The sequence below is a fragment of the Uranotaenia lowii genome, chromosome 3 (assembly GCF_029784155.1).
Source record: "Uranotaenia lowii strain MFRU-FL chromosome 3, ASM2978415v1, whole genome shotgun sequence".
Classification (NCBI taxonomy): Eukaryota; Metazoa; Arthropoda; class Insecta; order Diptera; family Culicidae; genus Uranotaenia; species Uranotaenia lowii.
Genome location: NC_073693.1, coordinates 223,782,053 through 223,804,120, shown reverse-complemented (window position 1 = coordinate 223,804,120; position 22,068 = coordinate 223,782,053). Strand labels below are relative to the sequence as shown.

General features: G+C 36.1%; 3 protein-coding genes across 6 annotated transcripts in view; 1 reads left to right on the top strand and 2 right to left on the bottom strand.

Moving 5' to 3' along the window:
* The window catches only part of LOC129758771 (60S ribosomal protein L36), a 364,808-nt gene that overhangs the window by 39,908 nt on the left and 302,832 nt on the right, over positions 1 to 22,068 (bottom strand). The window contains exon 1 of one of the 4 annotated variants that reach the window (XM_055756385.1): positions 18,432 to 18,437. The exons of the other annotated variants lie outside the window; for them this stretch is intronic. The gene's annotated coding sequence lies outside the window, so the exon portion shown is untranslated. Of the gene's footprint in view, positions 1 to 18,431; positions 18,438 to 22,068 lie in introns of those variants that run through there. 4 annotated transcript variants of the gene reach the window in all.
* On the top strand, positions 1,743 to 4,665 carry LOC129758764 (phosphoenolpyruvate carboxykinase [GTP]-like). The gene is made up of 3 exons (XM_055756374.1): positions 1,743 to 1,952; positions 2,531 to 3,134; positions 3,201 to 4,665. Exons 1-3 carry the CDS (start codon positions 1,924 to 1,926, stop codon positions 4,518 to 4,520), a joined length of 1,953 nt encoding a protein of 650 aa, XP_055612349.1. The 5' UTR covers positions 1,743 to 1,923; the 3' UTR covers positions 4,521 to 4,665.
* Positions 11,843 to 14,226, bottom strand: LOC129758766 (phosphoenolpyruvate carboxykinase [GTP]-like). The gene is made up of 3 exons (XM_055756377.1): positions 13,950 to 14,226; positions 13,297 to 13,891; positions 11,843 to 13,239 (listed from the first exon to the last, which is right to left on the bottom strand). The coding sequence occupies exons 1-3, from the start codon at positions 13,976 to 13,978 to the stop codon at positions 11,920 to 11,922; spliced, it is 1,944 nt and encodes a 647-aa protein (XP_055612352.1). The 5' UTR covers positions 13,979 to 14,226; the 3' UTR covers positions 11,843 to 11,919.

Below are 22,068 nucleotides of genomic sequence, written 5' to 3'. Positions count from 1 at the left end.
TGATAAATTTTTCGAAATTTCCGTAAAATACTTGAAACTTAATTTTTTTCCCCCTTCGGTTTTTTTTTGGAAATTTCGAAGGGGGGGGGGGGTGACAAAAGAAGAAATTGATATTTGTTCCGGCATAATTTAAAAATTTACAAAAAAATTCGATTTTCACCATACATACTAAAAAGAGGGGTTGCAACAAATTTTGTTTTGAATGAAAAATCAAATGAAAACGTTTTATTTTATAGTTTTCAATATATTTGTGATGCCATAACGCATAAAGCACTAATTGCAGTAATTTTTGGTTTTGTTCGAATTAAATGTTACATTTTTTTCTGTCAAAAATGTTTTAAAAGAAAAAGCATAAGAGTGTTGCATACATTTAGGGGTAAAAAATACTACGAAAAATTCTATTAGATGGAATCGTAAAAAAATCATAATGTTATGATGGATGATATTTTGAAATTAGGCATAACCACATAAATTTTTCGCTACACTCAATAACTCACTAGTTAAACATTTACTATGCCGAGGAAATTGAAAATATACCGGTATTCTCGGTTCGGTGTTTCTGTTCCGTTCGACGTAATGAAAGCTCACGTCGCTATTGCTTGATTTTAAAAATTTTCTTTGAAAATCAAAAACTTGAAAAAATTATCTCAGAATATGAAAAACTATGTCATCATCATTTGGTTATAACTAAATGATAACTTCATAAATTATATTAAAATAAAAATTAAATGAATGTTGTGGTATACTTATGTTGCATCTAACCCTACTATTGCATGATGCATCGTTCGACGGTATCTAATAACTTAAGCGCCAACGGAAACCACGCATCAGCCCATAATTATCATTCATGAACCAAAATAAACGAAATTTCGAAATGCGTCGTTTCAAGTTCAATTATTTGCAAATTGATAATTTTTTGCCCTCTGTATTTAGAGAGCAATACATTTCGAACCGTATAGATAACTGAATGAAATAAACACTGACGCACTTATTACGTCGACTTTAACAAATTTGTATTGTCATGTCTATACGGCTGTGCGAGGTCCATCTGTGTGAAAGTGATAAACAGAAATCGTTCTCCTATAACAGGGGAAGAATTACTAACATGTGGTACGGCCGCCATTCGAGACTTCTGATAACCGTTGCTGACAGTTATCATCTCAAACGGAACCAAAACACTCCGAATGCAGATCGAAGAAAGTTATTTCGGTTCAATGTTTTCATCGAACCACAACCGTTTTCGAAATAGATCGTTCTTGTTGTAAAGTACGTCATTGCAAATTCATGCTGATTACTCTAGTGACGTCTTTGAAGTGGTGTATGGATGCTGTAAAGATTTTGTTCTGAGCGTAGCTTTTGAACTATACGGTCATGTTTGTACGTCACCGGTGTTGTCAAGACTGAAAAGTCGGTTGAGCGGAATTTTCCTTTCAACAAGAAATCATCAAATCGGTTTACTGCTAGTAGGTTGAATCCTTGGGATGAAATTATGAGTTGATTATATTTTACTGGCCCAAGCATCCCGGAGCAAAGTTTACAAACAACTGGAAAGCAGTATTTTAGTTTTTTTTACTTATGGGGCAAGCCAATAACATCGAGTGGTGCCCCCAGGATTTCACCAATCAAAATGCGGATTGATAACAGCCAGGGAGATCCTCCTCGCCTGTTGCTATAATAAATGGTAATAAACACAGAATTTGTTTTCCAAATTGTCTATATATAAGAACCGGGAAATGGTGTCAGCGGTATCAATTACAAATCAACAGTGAACAACAACAGTTCTCATCAATTTGTCACGAAAAGTTCAACAAAAATATTTTGCCATTCCAAAGTATTCAGCAACTTAGCAACAAAGTATTAGAACTATTTGTCAGCCTTTGCAAATAGAAAAAAAAGTTTATATAATTTGAAGATCTCTTCAAGATGCCGCACCTAGTTGATCGTTACATCCAGTAAGTAGAATTCCAAAAATATTTAAAGCTCAAACATGTCGATGATTAAGTGATGCACATCTTTTGAAACATGGATCAGAAAAATACATTCAGTCAGGGAGGCTTGTCTTGAACTTTTGGATCGACCTTTAGTTTAGCCTGCCATAGGCCTGTTTGGAGTGCGACCGGCTTATCAGTTCAAACCCGGACAGCATCCCATCCTGCTTACGCAAACCGATTCTTGCCTACATGGTATGTATCAATGTAGACGGGTGTTCGATTGATAGCGATGCAGAATGTTGCTTGGCCCTGGACTGATGATGCCGCTTGAACCCAACTGGTTGTTATTGTCCAAAAAATGTGAACACACAATACACGAACTAGCTGAAAACAGTCCAGACTGATAATGGTCGTCTGTCTGTATTACTGTGCATATAAAACCGATACGGTGTTGGAAGTAAAGCTATTAGTGCAAGAGACTAGTTCAAGACAACATCTCCCTTAGAAAGAAGAAAAGTGCAATAAAGAACAGCCACACTACTGGAGTGAAAAGTGTTGATTCAAACTAACAAGATGGTTAATTTCTCCGCGTTACTTAGGTTACCGGCAGCTGCCATGGGTAGTCCTAAGCTCAAAACAGTGCCAAAAGCTATCCACAATCATCTGCGAGGATTTCCGGTGGTCAATGGACAGCTGACTCAACTGTCGGCCAAAGTTCGCGATTATGTGGAACAGTCTGCAGCGCTCTGTCAGCCGGACAAAATTCACATCGTCGATGGTAGTGATCAAGAAAGCAAAAATCTGCTCAAACTGTTACACATCCAAGGTACTATCCAACCGCTTCCCAAGTACGACAACTGCTGGCTGGCTCGTACCAATCCAGCCGATGTGGCACGTGTCGAATCGAAGACTTTCATTTGTACCGAAAAACGTGAACAAGCCATCCCCACGACAAAGGAAGGAGTCAATGGCGCCCTCGGAAACTGGATTTCACCTGAAGGTTACGAAGAAGCTATCCAGAAGCGATTCCCCGGGTGCATGAAGGGTCGCACAATGTACGTAGTCCCATTCTCGATGGGACCTATTGCTTCGCCGCTTTCGAAAGTCGGAATCGAGATAACGGATTCTGCCTATGTCGTCAATTCAATGCGCATCATGACGCGTATGGGAGAGCAGGTGTTAGATAAGCTGTCTGATAATTCGGTAAGTTTTGATCATCACTCTTCCTGAAGGAATTCGGTTTAACAAAAGGTTTTTTTCTGTCTTCAGGATTTTGTAAAATGTCTACACTCGGTTGGAACACCAGCCAATGGAAAAATTTCCATGCCATCGTGGCCTTGTGACCCGGAACGGACTATAATCCTGCATAAACCAGACCTGAACGAGATCGTGTCATACGGTTCTGGTTATGGGGGCAACTCTCTGCTTGGCAAAAAATGTTTCGCCCTGCGTATTGGAAGCACCATTGCCCAACGTGAAGGATGGCTTGCGGAACACATGCTGATTTTAGGTATTACAAATCCTAATGGTGATAAGAAGTACATCGCGGCCGCTTTCCCATCTGCCTGTGGCAAAACCAATCTGGCTATGATGACACCGACCCTTCCTGGTTATAAGGTCGAGTGCGTTGGTGATGACATCGCTTGGATGAAATTCGATTCCAAAGGTCAATTGCGAGCCATCAACCCAGAAAACGGCTTCTTCGGCGTGGCTCCTGGAACCTCATACGCCACCAATCCTAACGCTATGAAAACAGTTTTCAAAAACACCCTCTTCACCAACGTTGCATCCACATCCGATGGTGGAGTATTCTGGGAAGGCATGGAGAGCGAAATAGCACCTGGAATAGAGATCACCGATTGGTTAGGTCAACCCTGGAAAATGAATGAAACTAAAACTCCCGCTGCCCATCCTAACTCTCGATTTTGTTCTCCAGCGGACCAGTGTCCGATCATAGACCCCGCCTGGGAAGACAACGAAGGTGTTCCAATTTCAGCCATCCTCTTTGGAGGTCGTCGACCGGAAGGTGTACCTCTAGTTTACGAAGCCAATTCATGGGCCCACGGTGTCTTCATCGGATCAGCTATGCGCAGTGAATCTACTGCGGCAGCCGAACACAAGGGCAAAGTAATCATGAACGACCCCTTCGCCATGCGTCCGTTCTTCGGTTACAATTTTGGAGATTATTTGAAGCATTGGCTCAGCATGGAACAACGCGCAGTTGCCGTCGGAGGATCAGTGCCGAAGGTATTCCATGTCAACTGGTTCCGGAAGGATGGCAGTGGCAAGTTCCTCTGGCCAGGCTTCGGTGAGAACAGTCGGGTGCTGGATTGGATCATTCGACGAATCGATGGAGAAGAATGCTCCCAGCAAACTCCGATCGGTCGCATTCCTGCTCAGGGAGCTCTCAATACTGATGGAATGTCGCAGCGAGTCGACGAAAAGCAGTTGTTCTCGATCCCGAAACAGTTCTGGCTCAAGGAAGTCGAGGAAATCAAACAATACTACGATAATCAGTTACCTCACGATATTCCCACGGAAATCACCAAAGAATGGCAGGAACTCAAGAGTCGCGTGGAAGATATGTAGAAGACATACAAAACCCTCTTGTAAATATTCGTCTAGTTCATCGTTTCAAGTGTCTCATGTCGTTAAGTATTAATAATAATGTAAATACGTAAAACAATCGAACAATATTTGAATAAATGCATTTAGTCAAGATTTTTTAAATAGATTTTGCATAAAGCTTGCTTCATTTAGAATTGGAACAAAATCAATTGCCTGTACTTATTATTGAATTCCAGATCAGATCTGTTCTCGGGGATTCATTTCTTGAACAAATTACGCCGAAGAATAAATCAGTGTTGTAGAGCGGCAGCGTTTAGGTGCTTAAGCTATAATAGCACTACACTTTGACACCTAGACACCGCACCACAGGGTTATAAACCAGGTGTTCTCTTGCAGTTGTTCTTAAAGTTATTTTTAGAAAATTTTAGATAATTGGTCCTGTTTATAATAGGCCGGAACAAATTTCAAATCCTTCTTTTATCACTCGGAGTTGGAACATCGCGAGGCGGGGGGATAATAAAAAATAATGCGAAAAACAAATAAATTGGATTAAATTGCACGAAAACTTGAATGCAACAAAATTGCATACTATATCATTGCACTAAACCTATAAGTCAAGTAATTTTTTAAAGAAAAATTCAATAAAATCAAGAATATAAAAAGTGAATTAACTCCCATCTTCCAGTATTTGTTTTATGGTCTTGTAATCCTTTGGATATTGGAATTTTTCTTCAAAATTTACGTAAATACTTCAAATTTTATTTATTCCCCCTTTCGGGATTTTTGAAAATTTCTGAGGGGGGGTGATAAAAAAAGAAATTGATATTTGTTCTATCCTCATTTACTCCTCTCTTGAATTGGAACGCTGGATCACTGCGATGAAGTATTTCGAACTCTAATTCTTCAGAACAGAATCAAATCGAAGTTCCAGTGAATTTGCCTAAGTTTAATCAATATCTGAGCATTCGAGCCACATTTGACTTATCTCGAATTCTTTATTGGATTTATGGGTTAGTCTCGATATATCAAGAAAATCTGGAATAAACAATAATAAACGTATAAAATTATCTACAGTAAAAGATACACGGATAAACCCAAGATGTGATTGTGTAGGTATTTCAATATTATTTTTGAATGTTTTATAAATTATCCAACATCATTTGAAAAATTTGACAGTGTATGGGAGATAAGGGCATAACGAGCACCCAAGGCATAATAAGCACTCCTTTTTTCTACAATAGTACGTTTTTTTTAAAACAAATTTTCATGAGGATTTGTTTCGTACTACCTATAGTATTAATTTTTCACCAAAAAAGAAATATCCTTTTCATCTTTACAGAAATATTGAATAATATTACCCGCTAGGTTCTCAAGTGACGAAAATATTATAATTTTTGAGCACCACCAAAAAAGCTTTTATGACCTTCAAATCATCTTGAACTGAAATGTACGCACTGCAATATGATTTACACAATGTTTCTCAATTTTCACCTTCATAAAATTTTTGATTTTTCACTTTAATCAATTTTAAAACGCGTTTTTACTTAAATTTGCTGACCTGGGGCGAACAGAGCACTATTAATCAGGGCACGATGAGCGTTTTCTGCCGTATAATCTAGCAACGAATTCAACTCGATGAAATCAACTGAGTAATGCAGCTACCGCTTGACTTGTTTCATCTGTCGATTTGGCCTATTGGTAAGGTGTCGGAGAGGTAATCAGTAGACTCGTGATTTTTTTCATTTATCATTCAATAGGCTTAATTGTCAGATGAAACAAGTCAAGCTGTAGCTCCATTATTCAGTTGACTTCATCGAGTCGAATTCGCTGCTAGATTCCCCGGCAGAAAACGCTCATCGTGCCCCGAATAATGGTGCTTATACTGCCCCAGGGGCGTTCTCATTATGCCCCTACAGTGACTGGTTTTCAGCTTTCGGAAAAAAAAAAATTTAAAATGCATTTTTAAACGTTTTTATCTACTTTTTCTAGTTTCATCCAATTGGACAATAGACTATTTGAGTGTCTGAACACGAAACAATGATGTAATTCACATATTATAACTGTTCTTTATGGTTAAATTAGCGTTTTCCTTAAGGTGGCCATTATGCCCTTATCTCCCCTATAAATTTAAAAAAAATAAATATTTATTTTTAATCCAATGGACAGCAGAAAACGAATTTTCTTATAAAAATTTCGCACCAGGGATCTGTTTGTGGGCTGTTTTTGTTTTTGTTTTGTTAAGTTTGCTTACTTTTGGAGGTCTTTAACACAGACATTAAAGACCCTCCGAGTTTATACAAACATTTTTTCTTCTAAGACTCAAGTATTGACACATATTTTGCTCGGTCGTCATTCCCATCTCACAGGTTCAGGCTAGTCCTAGACTATTTCATTTTTCGGCTTTTTTTTCGCAGATCAAAGCCGGACTCATATGCATTTTCAAGTATATTTATGCCAAATTTGAGATCTTTTGAGCTTATCTCTGTTCTACACAAAGAGTTTTTGTGAAAAAAGTAAATTTCTCTTGAAAATTTCCGTATAAGTATTCTAGCCAGCCTTCACAGATCTACAGATTTCTCCGTAGTTCTACGGATTTTTAGCATTTCTACGGAGCTACGGATCAATGCTCAAAATCTACGGGTTTTTAGCATTTTCTGCGGATTTTCTACGGATTTTCAAACAAATTCAAGGGATTCTGCGGATAAATGAAAATTCGACGACCGAAAAAAAAAAGGTCATCAAGTTTCATTTTGCCAAAATCAGTACATTTTGCTATTTTCGTCCAATCTACTGACTTGAGCGATATTCAATCTGGCAACGCTGATTCTAACATGCCACTGTTAATATAAATGATAATTTTATGCAGCATGATGGTTGATATTGCGGTTACTGGGAAAATTTCTAATCGCGCGACGGTAGCCTTCCGTGCGGTAGGCTAGCCGGAGCAATAAACACAGTTAAAAAAAATCACTCTTACTCACTAAAGTCACTAATTTCATTGAAAAATTAAGAAGTAAATTCTTGAATCAATCTTCAAATCATTATTTTGCAAGAGAGGACAAAACATGAAGTCATCGGAATGAAATATTATTATTCTTAGTATTCATGGAGATTGAATTAATTACGAGCGTTAAAATCCCAGACAAAACAAAAAACAATCTACATTATTGAAAACACATTTTTCCATAGCCTGAGAATTAACGAATTTGGCATGACGAAGATTTTTGATGCGATAAATGCGTCTTTGATACTTTATATGCAAGGAATATTTAAAGAAGGTAGTGCCAAGGCAGCCCTGCTCTAGTATTGGTACAGGCTGAGACGTCACAATCACGCAAAATTTGTTAATTTACGGAAACTTATCTTTTTCGTTGATAATTCGAAGAATCTGCTGAAAATTTTCTCAGCAGTAAATAAATAAAAAAAACACATTTTTTTCTTTTAAAGATATGTGTATGTGTGTGTATGATCTTACCAACGACCCTTGGCCTGGCAGGTATATTGCACAAAAGAAACAACATCAATCCATTTGATGAAAATTGCTCAATTGCGGGTGCTGGTGGAGTTAGCTTATTTGAAATTCCTGAAACCCATTTCAGAATGGCACATTTTGAGGCTACTTTCATTGTCAATAAGCCCCATCCAATCATAGCTGCTTGGCCAAAAGGGTCATGTGATTATGAATAGAAATATTTTACATCTTGGTTGATAAATATTGATATATGCGTCTTACTTCCTATCTAATTATCACCTTAGCTTTTCTAGTAGAGATCGACTTGTGTATATAATGGTGAATAAATATCATATTTATGCAATTTAATGCATGGAATGATTTCACCGATGGTTTTTGTGTTAATCCTCTTTCATCCTTCACAATCGAAGTATTTTCCAAAAAAGGGAAGACATAAGCTGAACAATAAACACACAAAGTGGTTTTTACGAAGGCAAGCAGCGTTGAAATCTTGTTTTTCAATTTAAAAAAAAAATGCATGCGAGGATTTCGTATAAATTGTGAATAATCCAGGAAAAACCGATCCTTTTCTTTGATATTCGGGCAACCGGACCGGACCTGGCATCTTCCAATTTTTTCTTTGAAAATTTGGGCAAGCTCCGGGTAAAACGGTAAACTGAAATGATAATGAGGCCGTAGGAATGGGGGGCGTTTTGGGGGTTTAAACCCTCCTCCATGAGGGTCCAGGAAAGGCAAGCGAGGTTTTTATCTCTACACTCAATTTTAAATTCTTATTCAAATTTTAATGATTGAGTTTATTAATCTTGAATAACCTTTCAAGAGTAATAAACTTGACTTAGAACTGATGTCAAAGCCTCAAATACTAATCTTAGGTTCAGAATTCTGCGACAGCTTTTTAGATATTTTCTCACTTGTCGATTGAAACTCAGTTCTTTATATTAAATTTTAAATGAGATTAAATTCATTCCGGAATTCTGGTTCCATTCTGTCAAAATCATAAATGTATTTCTGTTTTCATATTTTGGATTCTGAATCTAGTTTAAGATTTTTGATTTGAAATTCGAATAATCATTAAAAATTTTTGATAGATAGATAATCTTTTGAAATCCTGGTTAAAGTATTGTTTTGCATTTCATATAAAATTTGATCCATGAATTTGAAAATGCATACACATTTTGAAAATTTAAACAATAATTTTCAGAATTAAAAAAAAGAATATTAGAAACCATCCTGAGTATTTGTTTCGTTTTAAGATTCGAAATTCTTGAACTTTATTCTTATGCGCAATTCAGGTAAAGCCAAGCTTTAAAATGGCGATCTAGAACTGAAAACTTGGAGCCAGATCTTCATTCGAAACTTATATTTAAATTCAGAATCACAAGTCGGATGAAAAAAAATTAAATAATGAGTGAAACCCAAAACAGCAAAAATTTTACTATATTTAATTTCAGATTCACAAATCGAATGAAAAAAGAAATTAAAATATTGACTGAACCCCAAAACATCTAAATTTTAATGAAAGAGTTCATGGTTGAGGGCTCTGAAACATATTTCACATCTTGGTTCATAATTATTGATTTTGAATTAAGATTAAGAAAACGTATTGAAAAGGACTGATATTAAAAATTCAAGTTCCGATTCAGATAGAAAATGACTTTTACAATCAACATAAAAATACCATGAAGACTATTCTATTTAGGAATTCAAATGTCGAGAGATCACAAATTTATAACGTTGATAGGTATCTTGATTTCAAATTTTCAGCTGAAGATCACAAATATGAAGCAAAATTTGATTATATTTGGAAGTTTGTTTTATGAAAAAAAGAAACGAATAATCTTCCCGTGAAAAACTCTGCAGGGAATTTCATATTTTATCGGTGTATCGATTAGTTTTTTTTTTATTTAAATCGCAGATTTTTTTTTTATATTCGAATTTCGAACTTAAATTTTGAATTTGAATTTGCAAGAATCAGACTTAAAAAGCAAAATTGTGATATTTTACTTTCACATTTGAAATTTTTTTTTCATTACATGGTTGAATTTAAATGGTTTATTGATTCTAATAAGATTTTGGAAATAGGGTTAGCTGCTCTACTTTGGACCCTTTAAGCGGTGGTTTTTAAATAATCATGTTTTTCTCATAAAAAAACGGGATGTTATATCTTTCAAGAAATTCATTTATAGTTCATGATCTTATCTACAAGTTTCAATGGGAATTTTCAACATAAGTTTCGCCATTATTGAAAGATTTGCAAAGATATTAATGATCCAAATTTCCATCTTTGAACCTACTGTTCCTATTTTGGTACTGTACTAGTACCTTTAATTGGACCTAAAACTAATATTCTTTTAAAAAGCATCATTTTTCGAAAATAAAAAACAAATTTATTAAAAGTGTAATCTTTATTCAAATATTATCATAAAAAAGTATTACAGCTTTTCAACGACTAAACAAACTTATATTTCTGTTAGGAATATTTTAAACACTTTTCTCCCCGTCAGCTCTATCAGAACAGAACAATAAGCAGAACAATAGCTGTTTTTTTATGTTTACTAACTTGTAGTTTATTTGCGTAAAGCTAAAAAATGTTAGAAATGTTCAAAATTGGTTCTGAATTATACTTCAATTAAAAATTAGCCCCTTTGTTGATTTGTTTGATATTCAAACAAAGTTTTTGAAATGTAAGGTCTAAAAATGGAACTTCAAAGTCAAAAACTCCTATATTTGGACCCTTTACAAATTTTTCCGGCTTTTTCCATTGATTTTCATTTATTTTTGGAAAAAACAGGTAGTCTGGTTCATATTCTACGAAGTAATAACCCTCTAAGCTTTGGCTTGGATACTAAAAAACGTGATTTTCCTTATTCTCTCTCATTTCTCAAAACGCGCCCCACTAATTGAGCTGTCTAATTTACCACTGAATAGGAGGCACATTTTTAAAAACGTTGAAATTTTAATAAGAAAGACTTTTTATGGCAAAAAGCGGTACGGAAGGATTCAGGAAGAACAAGAGTTCATTGTGCACCAAGCAGCATCTATATCCTATGCAAGTAAATTGAATTATTTACAATTTTCGGCATTTTTGGACTAAAGTAGGCTCTAGGTCCAAAGTAGGAGCACTCACCCTATCTGCTGATAAATTTTCATAGAGGGTAAAAAAGTTATTGCGTGTGCTTAAGATATAAAATTTGATGAGGGTTGCATCGTTTTATAAGAAAACAGAGGCTGTCTAAGAACTACTTTTTTGTAAGTGATAAACTTTGATTTACCTAACAGTTTTTCTTTGCATTTACGGTTAATGGTTAACTAATTCTCGGTCTTTAGACTGATGCTTCAAAACCAGTAAAAAGCAAAAGACTGTAAAATAAGGCCTAAAAAATGATATTTTATCTTTTGGTCTTTATGGATTGGATGCAATTTTCAAAATTCTCTTCTGGACCTATGAAAACCCGTGTGCCAGGTCACAAGACTCAATCATTATTTTAGCACGATTTTATAAATACATATATAAAATTTGCGCAATTAACTAAACAGCCGCATGCGGCTCGCGAGCCGCAGGTTGCCGACCTTTGGCCTACCCCAATAACACAAAATCTTTTCTTATAAAGATAGCTCTTTTATAACCTTTCTTTAACAGAGGTTTGCTAGGGCTAGAACACTCTATTATCAAGCAAAATGAACTTTTTTCACAATATCTCATTGCGCAGAATAAAGATAAGTTCAAAAGATCTCAAAATTTTTACAGAAATACTTGAAAACGTATGAGGAACAACCCATATGAGTCCGGCTTTGATCTGCAAAGAAAGCCAAAAAGTGAACTGGTCTACGTTAGTCTCGTACTTAAAAGGTATAATAAAAAAGAAGATAGTACATTTTAAACCTTTATTCACTAAGCACTTTACAAATGAATCTTAAATTAAAACTAATCAAAGCATTAGAACAAATTCACATCAATTCCACACGTTTCTTCAAGTCATCCAACTCCTGCGCGATTTCCTGGGGTAAATCGTGCGGCAGTTGGTTGTCATAGTATTGCTTGATTTCTTCTACTTCCTTCAACCAGAAATCTTTGGGAATAGAGAATAACTCCTGCTCGCTGACAGACATATTCAGTCCTTCAAAGTTCAAAGCACCACGCGATGGAACACGACCTATGGCAGTATCCTGGTAACAATCGTGTTCATCGATACGTTGCAGAACCCATTCCAGGACGCGGCAGTTTTCACCGAAGCCGGGCCAGAGGAATTTACCGGTGGAGCTTTTGCGGAACCAGTTGACGTGGAAGATCTTCGGCATGTGTCCTCCGGCCATAACGGCGCGCTCTTCCATACTGAGCCAGTGCTTCAGATAATATCCAAAGTTGTACCCGAAGAACGGACGCATGGCGAAGGGATCGTTCATGATCATTTTTCCCTTGTGTTCCGCAGCAGCAGTGGTTTCGCTGCGCATAGCTGATCCGATGAAGACACCGTGGGCCCACGAGTTAGCTTCATAGACCAGCGGAACACCTTCTGGACGACGACCTCCAAAAAGAATAGCGGAAATTGGAACACCTTCGTTATCTTCCCAGGCGGGGTCAATAATCGGGCATTGGCTAGCCGGGGCACAGAATCGCGAGTTAGGATGAGCAGCTGGAGTTTTAGAAACTCCCATTTTCCATGGCTGACCTAGCCAATCGGTAATCTCTACATCGGAAGAGATCTCATCTTCCATACCCTCCCAGAAGACTCCACCATCCGACGTATAAGCTACGTTGGTGAAAATGGTGTTCTTGTAAACGGTATGCATTGCGTTGGGGTTGGTTTCCAGTGAGGTTCCTGGAGCGACTCCGAAGAAGCCATTTTCTGGGTTGATCGCCCGAAGTTGACCTTTTGAATCGAATTTCATCCACGCAATGTCATCACCGACGCACTCCATTTTGTATCCGGGAAGAGTAGGGGTCATCATGGCGAGGTTGGTTTTGCCACACGCAGATGGGAAAGCCGCTGCTATGTATTTCTTAACACCATTCGGATCGGTGATGCCAAGGATCAACATGTGCTCCGCAAGCCATCCTTCACGTTGGGCAATGGTGCTTCCAATACGTAGAGCGAAGCATTTCTTACCGAGAAGAGAGTTGCCACCATATCCGGAGCCATACGAAACGATTTCATTGTTAGCTGGTTTATGTAGAATGATTGTACGTTCAGGATCGCAAGGCCAGGAAGGAACGGTCACTTTGCCACTAGCAGGAGTTCCCACCGAGTGTAGACACTTGATGAAGTCCTGTAAAATAGTAATGTTTAGTTAAAGGGTTATATTATTGTAATTTTCCCCATTTACCGAATTGTCCGAAAGCTTTTCCAGAACTTCGATACCCATACGGGTCATGATGCGCATTGAGCAAACCACGTAAGCAGAATCGGTGATTTCGATACCAAACTTGGACAACGGTGACGAAATGGGACCCATTGAAAATGGTACCACAAACATGGTACGTCCTTTCATGCATCCTGGGAACCGGGAACGAATAGCAGTTTCGTAGTCTTCTGGAGAAATCCAATTACCCAGAGATCCCTTGATGCCATCCTTAGGCGTTGGGATAGCGCGCTCCTTTTGCTCGGTACAGATGAAGGTCTTTGATTCTACGCGGGCCACATCAGCTGGATTGGTACGCGCTAGCCAGCAGTTTTCGTACTTCGGCAATGGCTGAATAGTACCCAGAGCTTGCAGAATGTTCAGCAAGGTTTTGCTTTCCTGTTCGGTTCCATCAACGATATGGATACGTTCCGGTTTACACATAGCAACGGATTCTTCAACAAATGCACGAATCTTGGCAGAAAGTTGGTTAACATGACCGTTAACAACCGGTGTTTCGCGGATTTGATTGGTGGTAAGGTTGCGAAGTTTCGGAGAGCAACCCAGAGTCGTGGGGAGTCTGCAATACAAAAAGAAATGAAAATAGAAATTCACACAACTTCACTGGCTTTACTTACTGAGTGAATTGTTCAAACACTTGAGGCATTTTTACTTGGTTTTAATTGTAAGGTTTTATAAGTAAACAAATTTTTAATTTTTTTTTGGTTTTTTTTATTTTTTTTTAACAGTTGTACTGTTTGAAGGCTTTCAGGCACAGATCGAAATTAACTGATTTCCCGTTTATAATAGTGGTCACACTTTATGTTGAGGATAGAACTACCGCTTGAGACGACGCTCGCTGTTTTCATTTCACACACTTGAATTGAAACTGATGTTCGATCCTTGGCTCCGGAGGTCCTTATATACGCGTTCTCAAAATTCACACTTCTTGTCGCGAAATACTTTTGTTCTTGCTAGAATACATCAGGAACATGGAACCAATGCGCGTAGAGCATCCTATCTCACCAGTTATCACGTTTGGCGGGGATTGGCTGACCTCGGAGGTGGAACCGGGCCATACGTGATAATCTTTATCAACCAAGAACTGCGAATGTATTTGCGTGAAAGCTCGTTGTGTTTCTTTCCCAAAAATTGACGTAACAGTGTTTGTTTACGCGAAAAGTTGTTTTTAGTTGCAAATAATGGCGAGTTTAATGTTTCATTTGTGAGCTTATGCCTGATGCCTAGGGCCTGGACATTCCAAACGTTGAGCGACAATATTAATATTTGATTTTGGAGAAGTCTTTTGAAAAATGGTATATTAAGTTTCCTGTTTGAAGGGAAGCATGCAAAATACTGACCATGAAGATTTTAGCTTTAGACATTGCCGAAAAGGTTAAGTTTTTCCTCGATAACTGTTAATCTGATGTTCAGAAGCAATTTTCTTCTCCATTATTTAATTGAATAAAAAGGTCTGCTAAAGTTTAATGCAGCTAAAGGTGATACGGTAAGATACATTTTTTTTTGTTTTGGCATATAGAGGAGATGTAGGACATTCATGCGCTCAAAAGAAAGGTGAAGATGTACTCGTACTCTTGTACTGATGAGTGTTGATCAAGGTCACAATAACCACTCAAAACTTTTCAGAAGACAATGTATTGCAGAAACTACGGTAAAAATATTGAGCATTCAACAATAGAAAAAAAATTAAAGGCCAAGTCTACTGGCATTCGTTATTCAGCTCGTAGAAACTAAACCGGCAAAAAAGGTTCATGATAATTAAAAGCATTAACTGGTTCAATCCATGTTTACAATGGAAATTTCCACTTCTTATCGGTCAAAATTGGATGATGCAAAAACAAAATGCTGTACCATACAAATTGAATGTTTTCAATTTTGTTTTGTGTCTTAAAAAGTGGAATTGATTTTACTTGTTCCGACGAACACAGATAATCTGCTTGGGGTCATGAACCAACCGAATTGCGTTCGAAAAGTGGAAGTTATGAGAAAGAAAAAAAAAATAGACGAAATTTGAATGTACACCAAATTGAAATTTTACATGCAAGGATTGACAAAAAGGTTTCGTTGTACTGATCACTGTTTGGAAAATGATTGTCCTATTGCTTAATATTAATAATTACCTTGAGGGATATGTGGTGTGATATTGAAATATAAACTCTTCTCATCTGAGAGAGAGGGGAGATTCTTTCGCATACAACATAAAAGATTATATAACTCGAAAATTTCTCAAGCTGATGGATTCTTTATTTATATTTTACTAAAGGACACCAGAGCTAAACTTTCAAGTTCCATTCGAGACAAATTTGAAATGTTTATGGCCTTGAGGGGTGCAGATGTCGACTAAATCTGATCAGATGGCGAAAAAAAGGGTTTCCGTAGATATTCGTAAACTTCAAGCAAAAAACCGTTATTTTTGAACAGCAAAATTGCTTGAAAATACGTTCAAAATGAACCAGGAGAACGAATAAGAAGGAAAAGGCTAAACACCGCAGCGGTTCAGCGCGATAGATCAAGTAAGCGGTAGTCTACAATAAGAAAAAACTGTTGAATTCTTTGAAAATTGGCTAAACACTACTTTAACTACTTTGAAAGTTTGTCTCAATTTATTTTCAGAATACTGATTTGGGAGTCTGCTGTCATTATTCATAATTTTTTAAATGTCATCGATGTCTGAACCGGTTTTAAACCTTTTGCTTCCAATTCATGTACATGACTCGTTTAAAACGTATTTTGGAGCAATTTTGCTTGGAAATAAATCTTTCTGATGGTTTTTAGCTTGAAGTTTACGAATATCTACGGAAACTTGCTTTTTATTTTATTTATTTTTTTTATTTCACCAAACATCGTAGGCTACATATATATTCTTAAAACTAGTAGTACAATCTTAATATTACTTTAAATACTACAATATTAGGTTCTTAAGTGCCTGTCGCCGTAAAAAGCACTTTTTAGCTGCTGTTTAGACATAGTAAAATCTATGTTCTGGTAGTTGTTATTATAATTCTCCATTAGACAATTGATTGGACTATTTTTACCATAATCAGTTCGAGCAGAGGTTAAAATAAACAGATTTTTGGTTCTCAACTGGTGACTCGGACAATAAAAGTTTAACTGATTTAGTAGATAAGTAGATTGAACACGCTGATTAATTATGTCGTTTACAAAGGAGATTGCTGCAAATTCTCTTCTAACACTTAATGGTTCAATATTTATTAGTAAACAGCGTGATTCGTAACTTGGTAATTGGCTCTGAGACCATCCTAGATTTCGTAAAGCAAATAGAACAAATTGTTTCTGAATGGATTCTAAACGGTTTTTATGAGAAATTTGAAAGGGGGACCACACAACGCTGCAGTATTCAAGTATGGATAGGACATAAGCTGTGTACAATGTTTTTAATGTATATGGGTCTTGAAAATTATAACTAAAACGTTTTATAAAGCCAAGCATACTATTTGATTTTTGAATTTGTTCGCGATTAATCTTCTCTCATCTCATATCTGTTATACTAAAATAGTAGATTTGAACACCCCTTTTTTATAGTAAGCAGATAGGTACAAACTCTCTCGCTCATAGCTACTACCTAGAGATAAGAAACAACAACAAAACAACCTATGAACCTATTCAAATAAATCCGGCAGGTCAGTGCCCTCCGAACTAGCATCCATTTCGGTTCTTAAGAGAATAAAACTTGATTATTTTTTAATGTGTTAATAAGAGTCTATTTTTGTTTGTAAAAAGTTCTGTTTAAATAAAATTTGTGAAGTTTAACTATGGTCCAGTGAAATCAGTAAACATACCGTGAAACAGTTTGGTCCTGTGTTTAAACACCGTCGTTGGTTGCATGCATAACCAAATATCGTTGTGATCGAATATCACATAAAGGGGAACCACTCGACGACCTCAGTACATGCATCAATATTGGCCGTGATTGAATTCGTTGAGGATTGAGATTGCATGCAGAAAGTCTTTGGAGGAATTTAGAACGTGCTATGTTCCCAGGCAGTGGTCATCGGAACGAATTTGTTTAATAAGAATCCAGTCGACGAACCCGGTAAGAACAGTGATCTACAAAGGTAAGTTTTGAGTCCAATATAATACCTAGATCTCTTATCTTATTGATTCTCTCCACAGGCTCATTTCCTAATGTAACAATTTCATACGACGGATATTTTTTCCTTGTAAATACAATATGTGAACATTTTTTCACGTTTAGTTCAAGAAGACTTTTACTGCACCGTTTGTAAAAAATATTTATTTCATTTTGAAACACCCTGAAATCTTCTTCGTTGTTGACTATCATATAAAGCTTCATATCGTCTGCATATATAAGCACGTTTAGCTGGTTCAGTAAATAAGTAATGCCATTGACGTATAAAATAAATAATAAGGGACCGAGATGGGAGCCTTGAGGCACACCAGATGTAACGGAGATGCTTTCGAAAGTGAACCATTGAATCTAACAATTTGTGTACGGTTTGTCAAATACGATTCAATCCATTTCAGCAGTTGTGTACTGAATCCGTTTTTATGTTGTTTAAAAATTAACAAAGGGATGTCGATTCTATCAAAAGCTTTACTGAAGTCCGTGTATAGAGCCTGAACGGAATTTCCTTGATCCATAGAGTGGATATTATAAGAAACGAATTCAAGTTAATTAGTCGCTGTAGATCGTCCTTTAACAAATCCATGTTGCTTTTCAGTTATGAGTGTTTTTATTTGATTATATATTTTTTGATTCACTATTTCTTCAAAAAGTTTCGGTATGCACGATAAGATTGCTATACCCCGATAATTTTTAATGTCAGACTTTTTCCCCGACTTGAAAATAGGTACAAGAAAAGATTCTTTCCATACTTGAGGAAAAACACCGGATTTCAACGATGAGTTGAACAATAGAAACAAGGGCATACTTAGTTCATTTACAAGATTTTTTAAAAGTAATGGAGGAATTCCATCAGGCCCGGGCCCTTTGGAGCTATCCAGGGAGCAAATTGATTTGTGTATTTCCTCAAGGGTGATTGAATCTACCACAGTCAATGATGCTAAGTCGGAAAAATAATCGAAAAACGCAGTGTCGCGATCGGCTTCCGAAAAACTGGTGTAAATGCTTTGGAAGAAATTGGCAAACAAATTACATATTTCATGGGAATTATTACCGTTAGCGCTGTCCAAGTGCATACGAGATGAAAAATTATTACTTTTCAATTTGGAACTTACATACTTGAAGAAGCTTCTTGGGTTAGATTTAATGTTTTCCTCTGTTTTCCTATTATATTCTTCGAAGGAGGTATTAATGCATATGGCTAGTTGGTTGCATGCTTCTTAATATTCTAAACTATTAGCTAGCGATGGTGTCTTTTTCCAGTTTTTATGCGCTTTCTGCTTTTTATTTCTAAGATGCTTTAGCTCTTTTGAAAACCATGGCGGATTTCTGTTATTATTCGTTCGTCGCTTTATTTTTATTGGGACATATTTACTCAAGATATTACCAAGAATGTTATAAAAAATGGCTACCTGATTGACAGTTTGGTTTTCGCTTTGAAATGATGATTGCCAATTAACTGATTGTAATTTAGTTTTAATATCGTGTAATTTGCATGGAAAAAGTCAAGGGTCTCCTCATATTCGTATTCTGGAATTCCTTTGTTGTCAGAACATATTATTGAAAATTCGAAAGCTGTATGAAATATCTCATTTTTCCAAATTGGATTAGTAGCTTCCAAAATACAAAAGTCATCAGTCAAGTTTGAAAACAGTAAATCGAGATAGCGATTGCAGGCATTTTTCACATGATTTATTTGATTAAGACATAAGGTAGCAAGATTGTCGAAAAGAAATTGTAATGTTTCATTATCTCCAAAAATCGGTAAAAGGATTGCTTCATTATCTTCATCGGGTAAAAATTGTAGATTCGATTGATTAAAATCGCCATACAGGTGAATTTTGAATTCGGGTTGGAAACTTTTGAAAAATTCTGTTATGCTCAGTAGAAACTTTTGGAAATAGTCTTTACTGGCATATTCTGGAGGAAAGTAGATCGATCCAAAAATATGAGTTTTCTTGAAGATTTGAGCTTTTGCCCACACCTGCTCAAATTCTTTGTGCTTAGTTATTTCAATGAGCTCAGAATCGAAAGCAGAGCTTATTGCTACTACAACGCCTCCGCCTGATTTCTTGTCAGACAAATTGAAATATCGGTCATCTCTGTAGACATTGTAACGCGATCCAAAAATCTCCTCGCTTTTTATACTATCATCCCAGCTTGTTTCGGTTCCTAAAATGATAGTATTATTACTTGCTACTAAATTTTTATGAATTGTGTTTAGTTTAGATGCGCTTCACATTCTGATAAAGTTTTGGCAATATGCCACAATTTCTTTATTATTGATAACTGGGTGATCGCGCGAACGAATGGTAACATGATCCGCTTGGTTTATAAATACAGAGGAGCTAGTGCTTACATATGTAGGCACGCGTCGGTTTTCACCATCATACTGGATTCAATTGCGTCCTTAAAGGGTGAATAATTAAAAAAACCTCAGTTCCGACGACTTTTGAAGGAAATTTATTTTTTTTGCTTATAAGAAGACGGAATAGTTTTCAAAGCAGAGAAAAAATGATCTATTAGAGTTATTAAGAGTGCGTACTTTATTTTGTCCATGCGAAAACTGGCTTAGATTACAACTATGCTTAAGTGTGAAGAACGTATAAAACTTTTTGACAAATTTGTTCACAAGTCGTTAATGTAATAAAATACTACAATTCGTAAGAATATTTCGAAATGATATTTCTTATGCGAAAATGTTACCATCTTTATAGCATTCCCGACTTTAAATCAACGTTCGGACAGTTTTTGGAAACTATGTTCGATATTTACTCTTGGGATTTTTATTAACCTCCCCTTGTGATGTTCTAACTCTGAGTGACAAAAGAAGGATTTGTTCCGGCCAACTCGGAATATAAAATTTTGAAAATTTGTTGAGACAACAACTTTGTTGTTTTGATCTATTTGGCACATTTTTCCAGAACATTTGATATTTGTAAGACATTCTTGTTTCGAGATATAACGAAGGAATCATGCCCAAGTAACAATTTAAGTTTTATTCCAACCTTAACAGTCCGCTTAAGACTATTTCCGCTATTAGCACAACTACTTTAAAGCTAACATATGGCAAAAAGGGACCATTTTGTTAACGTTTTAAAGCTTATTCTATACGGTACATATAATAAAACATCCAACAGAATAGTTTTATTCGACCTTATAGACAAAGCCTTAAGAAACCTTTCAGAGCTCTTTTAAGACTGTCCACAGCTCCTTTAAAACTACGTCAAGGAATCTGATAGGAATTTTACTGTGGAAGTTTTCTGTTCCGTTTTTTTGTCGTGTTATCACTTACTCTCTCAAGCATCTGGTGATTGGTAAAGATTCCATTTGAAATATTTTAAAAATATTCTCATTTTCATTTTCAATCTTAGCATGAAACTTCCTGCAACCTCAGATTTCTGGTGAAATATATACGAAATAACATCAAAACATAAGCACGCCTTAAAGAAAATCAAGATTGACTACATTTTGAGCATTTTTTTAATTGAAAAAAATATTTTAAGGAAAATATAAATTTGCTCAAATGATGCAATTTTTGTTTTGCATTGAAATTTTTGACCTATACAACCAATAGTACCACCAACATTGTCAAATTTTTTAAAAATGTCTAGTTTATAGTATTAAAGTATAATTTCCATCAAGATGGCGTCAGTAATTTCGATTCAATTTCACAATCAATATGGCGATCAGTAAATATAATATTGAAAGTCTTAAGGCAGTTGTAAAACAGTGTTAAAATGGTTTTATGCCGGTTAGAAAAATGTTGTAATAAAACAATTTCAATTAACAGTTTTAAAATGGTTTTAAGAGACCTTGAATCACAGCTTCGTTTGATGTTTCCCTAAATGGAATACACGCTCATGATGGATTCATCCATTTTTGAGGAAGAGGAGTTTTTTGCTAAAAATGAGAACATTTGCTTGGCAAAAGGCATTCATGCTAATTTTTGTTTTGTTTCCTTTTGGCTATGATTAGAGGGTGGTCAATTATCGTTAAATACCAAGTAGGTATTGTTATCAAATAATCTCAGACTGTTATGGAATAGATAATTTACTGTCATCAAAAGCCTGGCCTCAAAGCTAAATAATAACCCGCATAAATGAGGATTATAACCAAACGATTTCTGAAATCGTCAAACGACAATATATGAAACGTGAAAAACGTTTAGCAAACGATTATAGAAATTGTAAAATACATTGCCTGAATCGTGAATTCCGAAAAGATTGAATTTTAAATCTGTAGTTAGGTTATGTAACTGTTTAAAAACTGTTAAAACAGTTGTATGGGAAAACTTTTCTGCAAACACTATGCTAACGGTTTAGGAAACGCTATTAATTATAATATGCAACATATCAAACTATAATGGTTATTGTTGGAATTGGAAGCGATAAAACGATTCTATAAAACGTGCCTCGGTCGGATATTTTGCTTACGATAACCAGAACTGCGTTACGCTTTAAATAAATCGTAATTTTCAATTATCGACCAATGCTTGTGGTCTTCATTCTGAATATATCATCTGAAACTTGTTGAGGTTGATGAAAGCTTAGAATGAACATTTTCGCTAGTGATGAAGCTCAATTTCTCCGTCTTTGCTGAGGAGAAGCCGGTGGCTGCAGTCTTCTAGA